At 35.8% G+C, this 7,775-nt stretch overlaps 1 protein-coding gene across 2 annotated transcripts; it reads right to left on the reverse strand.

Annotated features, from left to right (window-relative positions):
* Positions 1–672: 672 nt before the first annotated feature.
* LOC122602683 (protein SMG7-like) lies at positions 673–7,392 on the reverse strand. 2 transcript variants are annotated; one of them, XR_006324366.1, is made up of 8 exons: positions 7,222–7,389; positions 6,980–7,100; positions 5,549–6,151; positions 5,335–5,457; positions 5,033–5,244; positions 2,543–4,647; positions 2,053–2,184; positions 673–1,117 (listed from the first exon to the last, which is right to left on the reverse strand). XR_006324366.1 is itself a non-coding variant. In XM_043775272.1 (7 exons), the coding sequence occupies exons 2-6, from the start codon at positions 7,061–7,063 to the stop codon at positions 2,562–2,564; spliced, it is 3,108 nt and encodes a 1,035-aa protein (XP_043631207.1). In that variant the 5' UTR covers positions 7,064–7,100; positions 7,222–7,392; the 3' UTR covers positions 2,191–2,423; positions 2,543–2,561. The 2 variants fall into 2 exon arrangements, 1 of the variants encoding a protein (XP_043631207.1); XM_043775272.1 differs by lacking the exons at positions 673–1,117; positions 2,053–2,184 and adding an exon at positions 2,191–2,423 and having other exon boundaries at positions 7,222–7,392.
* Between the last annotated feature and the right edge of the window lie 383 nt (positions 7,393–7,775).

Here is a 7,775-nt window from a genome sequence, read left to right on the forward strand (position 1 = left end):
GTAAATGCATTAGGAGTTTAGATTAGTTTTGACTTTTCACTTGTTACAATGTGCTATTGAGGTACCGCATATTTTATGTACTGCATATTTCATGTACTGTTTTTAGCATAATACTTGTTTTTTGATGAATAATATAACCGTGTATTGATGAAAAACTTAGATCTAAAAGGGAGCATATATAAAATCAGAACAATATAATCAAGATAAAACATTACTAATGACATACTTCTTTGCATGTTGGGACCAGTATTTCCCGGTCCCGGTACCGACTAGTCCTGATCCCGAAAACCATCAAAACTAGGTACCGGGACCATTGTTCATGAGATATTGTTTTAAGACAAAGCAACAGTTGATTACCATTGATTATAGCCATATTTTTCCTACCTAAAATCCGCTTAGCATGCTATTACAGGGGTGATATACTTCACAAGGATTTTAATGCCAATTATCTCGCCTGTATTATACATGGAACCTAACCGGTTTTAAAAACTTAGTTATTGTCTGGAAACAATATCGATATAACAAAAATGTAGAAATGTATATCTATCCGCCACAATACTTGGCTAAGAAATTACAATTTCTCATGTTATGGGAGACATAGGTTCTAAGCCGCATCACATATATTTGTAACTAACTCTGGCACAAAAAATAAGAACAAGGCTACCATCAGCATACCCTGGCAACAGAAAATTGATAGATGAAATATATTTGTTCAGAAACCATGTTGAGACCACAACATGACCTTATGTGTTCAAAAATCTTCAGAAAATATCCAAGAAACACATCCACTTGTTTAGTAGTAGTTTTAACTCTTAAACAACCCACCGTAAATATACTCGGAAGGAAAGTATTAGGCATTATTACAAACCCCTCGAATGGTCGAAGATAGTATCAACAAAAGAAAATATCAAGACGGAACTGCAATCCAGATTAAGCACGCTTCCATTCATAATCCACCACTTATCCCCAAAGATAAGCCACAAACTCAGCAGACATTCATACAGATATTATACCCAGTGGATGTTCATACGGTTGACATCCATCCCCAAAGCATAACCAGAAATGCATAACATTAGGTGGTTCTTTTGGACTCTAAAGGGAAAAGTAGTCGCAGCCTCTGCAGCAAAAACAAAATAAATACACAATAAGTAGAGGAGTAAATACTAACTCAGCTCATGAATAAAGAAAATCAGCATGGATAAAGAAGAAAAAGTGGGCACGGGTATCATGAGCAAGACACTCTGATATATAAGAGTGTGGTTAAATAAGAAAACAATAACAATATAAAAACTCAAATCATACCTAGTAACAAATACCTTTTCTCAACATACCAACGCTGCTTGGTTATGCAATTACAAGATTAGCGAACTTTGATTAGTTATTTCGAGATAGGTTCAAGTATCTTGATAATGTGGCTTTTACATGTCAGCTATCTATTAAATCCAGCCATCTATAGACCCTTGAAATATAACGTTTCATTATACAGCAACAATGGGACATAACTTTATTTCTTGTAAACTCAAGTTTTTCAACAATGGCGACCAGTGCCTTCGGGGTAGACTCATGCACCAAAGAGCTTAGTTACTGGATTCTCATATAGCTTACAAAATCTGACGTAACTTACTTTATTTATTTTTATTTTTTTATTTTTTTTGGGGGGGTAAAAAGTTTATACCCAGTGAATTTATATATATATATATATAAACATGAATTCACACTAGCTGTGATGGTGGGGGCGATTGTTAGTGGCGGAGGCTGTGTCGAGTGGTGTAAGTTATTGATGTAAAGGGTTAAAGAGATATTTTGAAAGATAAATGCTTAATAATGTAGTTTAATTATTAATGTTAAGTGGATAGTGTAGATAAAAACAATTAAAGGGGTGCTATGTGTAAATATTACACAAGTTTCAACATTTCCATAAATAAAAGGCTATTCTTTTATAATATAGTATAGAAGTATAGATAACTTCATTTATATGTTGAATTAAAAAAATACCTAAAACAAGTGCAACACTATTTCATAGTAAAAGCAGGTAACACAGTTCAAGCTTACCTTTTTGCCTGCAAGATGCCGGGATTGACAGCACCATCATGCTCCAACACAAAATTAAGAAAATTGAATGGAAGCTGGAGTGTGTACTTCAGGATAAGAGGATCAAAGGCCATCATAATAACCACAAATGACCTTCATACAACACATATATGTTAGGGGGTGAACAGATGAGGTGAACACATGAACCAAACAAAGACTTGATGAAAAAGGAACTTCATAAAAGTTAGGGGGTGAACAGATGAGGTTTTCGCTATTCAAGTATCTTGGGGAAGGCAAGTCGTTGACGCACATGAACATGCCTGACCGGGGTTTCCTCATGACCGTTTCCAAATCCTTTCCCTATCTATTCACTGCCCAACCCAAGATATTACCTAGTAAGGTTCGATTCAATGACTTCTTGTGAGGACATCAAAAGCCTAGCCACTAGGCCACCTTAGAGTTATTAAAATGAAGTAGATATAAACAGATATAAAAAAGCTTATAAAAATACCATGCAAAGCTCAGAGAGATCACACGAACTGATTGCCTTTCCACAGGGAATGCCCTTGTTGGTCTGCTCGAGAAATATATTGTTGTTGAAGTGATTCATGCTGAATGTCAGACCTTTGCATACTTTTCTGCTTTTCCCCTTCAAACTGAACCACTGAAGCATGTTTTCCAGGAAATGGGAAACTAGCAGTAGCTACAGGATCATTTATATACTGGGAAGTCAGATTTGATGGCAAATTAGCTGTTGGAAGACTACCCTTCATAGATGATTGCAACTGATATCCATCTAACCAGCTGTAATCATCAATTAGGGGATTCTGGCCCAAAGCAGAACCATGCTCATTGATTTGCTTAGGACGTACAGAGCTAAAACCAGGTGGTGGTCCCATGTGTCTTACAGGTCTGTTGGTAGAAACTTTCAAAGAGCTATTTGACAAGTTTGAGAATGTATTTCGACCCACAATGTAAGGGTCGGGTCCAGATGGTGCAATTGTGTTTATATGAGTGCTAGCTTCTCTACCAACCACAGAGGACCCTACCTTACTTTGAGATGCTCCGCTATACATCATACCACTTTCCCCGATACCAGTAGTATTTGATATCTGAATATCTCTGTGCATTCCATGTTGACCTAAATGCCCATTTTCCAGTAGGTTCAAGCCTTGCAAACCATCAGCAACTGAAACTGCCACTTGTCTGTTGCCAGACCACATTGGAGACTGGATATGGTATGGCTGCCCAAAGCTTTGAGTATAATTGTTAACCGGCTGCCCAATTATTTGAGTATAATCGTTAAAATGCTGCCCAATGCTTGAGGTATTAACATTAACTTGCTGCCCGACACCTCGAGTATCATTGTTAACTGGTTGCCCGATGCTTTGAGTATAGTTGTTAACTGGCTGCCCAATGCTTTGAAAATTATTGTTAACTTGCTGCTGGATACTTTGAGGGTTAGTGTTTACTTGCTGCCCGACACTTTGAGACTCATTGCTAGCTTGCTTCCCAATGGTTTGAGTATAATTGTTAGCTGGCAAAACGGACTGTGAATTAATGTATACTGCATTTATTTGGTGAATATCAGCATGTGGCACTGAAACAGGAGCTTCAAACTGATAAGTACTATCCTCTTCATTTTGCACATGCTCAAACCCTTCTTGATGACGACCTTTTGAAACAAGCACTTCACTTCGATTATCAGTCAAACTTGGTCTGAAGACAATTACTTCATCCTCGTCTTCAACTTCCGCATGTAATTCCGCCTTTGACTGTTTGACTACAATGGTTGAAGTTGTATCACTAAACTGTCCTTTAATTCCCCCATTTGAGTTGGGGCTTCCTGTGTCTTTATGAGTCTCATTACCTATAACAAACTTCCTCATTTTTGAATCAAACATCACCTTCTTGTTGTCAATAGTAATCTTTTCTGCAATTAGTTTCCCCGCGGCAAGGATCCTCTTCACACGCGCTACTTTATCTTTCTTGCTGTCAGAATGCTTCCTTGAGAAATCCAAAAACGTTTGTGCAGGCTGAAGGGGCAAGAATCCTCTTAACTCAAAATCCTCCCACAATGCAGGCTGGTATTCATTATCACCCTCATCATACGTTGTCATTTCAGTGAAGCAGCTGATATCTTCGTCATCACAGGTAACCAGACCAGCAGATAATAGCTTGTTCAACAAAGATATGTAGTAGCTCCAAAAGTTAATCTGAGCTTTTGAACGTTTTTCATCGATTTCATTGTGTATAACAATATCAGGATGACAGGCAATCCATTCTACACAAACACAAATGCCGGGCAACAGGAAACTTGAGACAGGGTCAGATAGCTGTAGGCATCTTTTTAGTAACTGGCCCATTATCTCAAAGAATGCGATGAGTGCATTTTTTATCAGCACTGTGTTTTGTACAATATTTGCATAGCTCTGACCTTCGGTCCCAACTTTCACATTATTCACTGTAAATATAAGTATGGAAACAAGTATTACAATAAAAAGTCCATTCTCTACAGCATCAGTGCCAAAATTCAGCTCCTCTTCTGGCCCAGAAGAAAGAAGCTCCTGCAAAGCATTGGTAACTAGAGAAAGGATTTCTTCAAATGTCTCCGAGCTGAAAAAACATACATAAATCTAATTATCTTGCTATGAAGTAAATGGGCATTGGTATTTGCATTTTAAACAATATAATCAGCTTCTTTTTTTAATCTGAAACAGCAAATTATGTTTCTGAATACCTGATTAGTTAGATTTGTTTACTAACAGATGCAATCAAATGGATTATCCAACAGTATAACAAAATTACATAACTAAACCTTCTTTTAAATTAATTTGAGATAGTTAATCGGTTACTCGCATATCACAAAACGTCTTTAGTTCACGAAATGTCATTTGCCATAAACAAAAGCATATGCATATGATCATGGTAAATCAACACCACGTAAACTATAAAATGCATAACCAGATATTCACTTAGTCGATCAATCAACAGTACATACCTTGTCCGCGTGAAAAGAATACCATTTAGGCGGACAAAACAAACACGAAATGCTTTAAACATCCGGCGAAGTTTCACAACATCAGTAATTGGCTCCTTCGATCGTACTACAGGCTCTGCTTTACCCCCTCCTTTACCTATTGTCCTAATAGATGTTTCCTTCACAAATGAGGCTTTTGGATCGATATGCAGTTGAGTGTAACTTTGCCGATTCTGCAATGCAAGAAAACAAGACATGTCAAATCTTCTCAATATAATCATCAAAAACTCAGTTACCCACAATGACATGTCAATGTAAATTACCTTCTCAAAGACTAATGACAAATTTTCTTTTGATGTCGAAGAAGGATATTTAACTGCCAGACTTCGGAAGTACCGATATAACCCCAAAAATTCGTCCCCTGAATAATTAGCCAATACACCGAGCTACAAGACATAAAATGATCAAGTAAGGATAGAAATACATGTGAACTCAGATTAAAAATTTTGATGAAACAAGTTGATGATTATGAATAACCTGATGGTGTGAATTCCCACTTGATGGCCAAAGAGAAGCTGCTTGCAAGTAGTAACTTGAAGCCGCTGCATAATCACGACCTTTTGATTCACCTTCACCGTACAGTCCTTTGTAACGTGCAAGATCACCCAAGTATATCAAACACTGGTGGCAGGATTGCAAGCCCATTTTAAACTCAGCTGATTTCTTTTCATCTTTCTCATTCAGATTATGGTTCTCAGAATCAGGATAGAACTGCCCCATCGGGAGACCATATTTGGCTCTAATTTTTAAGAGGAACTCATGGTAAAAACCAGTAGCTTCTGAGAGAAAAGTTTTAAATTGAAGACGTATTTTTTGTGCCTTATCGGTTCGGGCAGGCCCTCCCCTATGCTGAGAAGTAGTTGAATCAGAAGCAGATAAAGTGTTATAATGATTCCTAAATTCCACAATACGCTTATAGTGCCAATCCCATAGGCTAAATTCAACATTGTGCTTCTCAGAAAATTGATTGTCTTCAAGTATTATTGCTTCATAATTATCACGTATTTGCTGCCAAGTATTTGGATCTGACGGCAGCCTTGCCTGAATCGCCTTCTTACGCCTATTTTGCAACTCAATATTCTGGGATACAACGCAATAAGTAGCCCAAAAAAGAAAGTATAAATAGAACTATAAATGAAATAACATAAGAAAAAAAAACTATCTAACATTCACAAACAAATTGTCAAACGTTCACAAACATAAATGAACAAACGCCGGTCATCTTCATGTTCATTCATTTATATTGAAGTTACAGAATTTCAAGTTCATTAATAGTTAGTTGAATGTTCAATTTATTTACATTCCTACCAAAGTTCAAACCACAGCAGGTAAACACCTCAGGATGGGCAGCGAAAAAGTTTAGAAAACTGCCACAGGAATACATGTTACACTGCCTACATAAGAGCCAAAGACTCGACTTTCCCCAAGTATCCTAAACAGCGATCACTCTCTATTTACTTGTAGTTAAAGATATACTTTAAGGCCCTGTTTCTTTTTTACTTAATAAACTTAATAATTAAGAACTTAATCATTCAGTCAAGTTTTATGTTTCCTTTTTGACTTAATAAACAAAAAAAACCGTCAAATACATATATTTTACTTAATACATTCAGACATTCTTAATGCATTCAGCCACTTAATAAACTCAGTACTTAATGACTAAAAAAAGAAACGGGCCCTACGACACTTATTAAAGGCGACCACCACATAATAATACCAATAATTTCAAGTGTATATTCATTTACAACAAAATTTAAGAATACATACACATTAATAATATCATATAACATAACTTTACTACAAGCTTCATGTGTGTGTAATTTCTACATGTACTTCAAATACAGAAATAGCAATAATGATAATAATAACAAGTAATGATATAAAATAAAAAAGATGAAAATGGATTACTTTCTCGAAAAGACGTCGGGCACGGTCATACGAAGACGACGAAAACGAAGAAGAAGCAAGTGGTCTATCCATCTTCACAACCATCACCAATCACAACATCTCATAAATGCTTCTCAATAATCTGTCCATAACAACAATTTATAATTACAATAACATATATATATATAATAATCAATTGATTAAGTGATTATATAAGTAAAGTAAAAATAATAAACAGATAAACCATCAGAAGTAAAAAAAACCTTGAAATAGATAAAGATCTGGAATCAGGAAATAAGGATGGAATTGACCGACAGAAGCGCGGAAAAAAAGGGATGAAATTTAGGGTTTGGGTTTGGGTCAATGAGAATTTGATTATACATTGTTTTTTTTCTTTCTTCAATTTTATTTTATTTTGAGGGGAAACAAAGAGATAGATATATATATATTTTTTGTATGTATATGTATGTATGTGTGAATCGTGATAAGAAAGGTGAATCGGGTCTAATAGGGGTGACTGGGTTAATTGGGGGGTTTAGGAGTAGGTTAGAGTAGACTACGCGTTTACTACTCCACGCAATCACATCCAATGGGATTCCTTGTTTTTCTCTTTGTTTTTTTTTTCCCCCTATATATATATCTTTTTACATTCATTTTGGAACCACCTTTTTTATTTTTGACTTTAGGGATTGAAATAAAATCCACTATTAGGTGTCGACCCAATAAGATAAAAAAAATAAAAAAATAAAAAAATTAAGGCCTTGTTTCTTTTTAATTTAATAAACTTAATAGTCAAATTTCATGTTTCTTTTTACTT

This window comes from Erigeron canadensis, chromosome 6 (genome assembly GCF_010389155.1).
Source record: "Erigeron canadensis isolate Cc75 chromosome 6, C_canadensis_v1, whole genome shotgun sequence".
In the NCBI taxonomy this organism is placed as follows: domain Eukaryota; kingdom Viridiplantae; phylum Streptophyta; class Magnoliopsida; order Asterales; family Asteraceae; genus Erigeron; species Erigeron canadensis.

Coding starts and splice junctions, on each gene's coding strand:
- LOC122602683 (XM_043775272.1), bottom strand. CDS start 7,063: ATGGTTGTGAAGATGGATAGACCACTTGCTTCTTCTTCGTTTTCGTCG. Junction 5,245..5,334: donor TGTCATTAGTCTTTGAGAAG/GTAATTTACATT, acceptor CTTGCATTGCAG/AATCGGCAAAGTTACACTCA. Junction 4,648..5,032: donor ATTCTTTTCACGCGGACAAG/GTATGTACTGTT, acceptor ATGTTTTTTCAG/CTCGGAGACATTTGAAGAAA.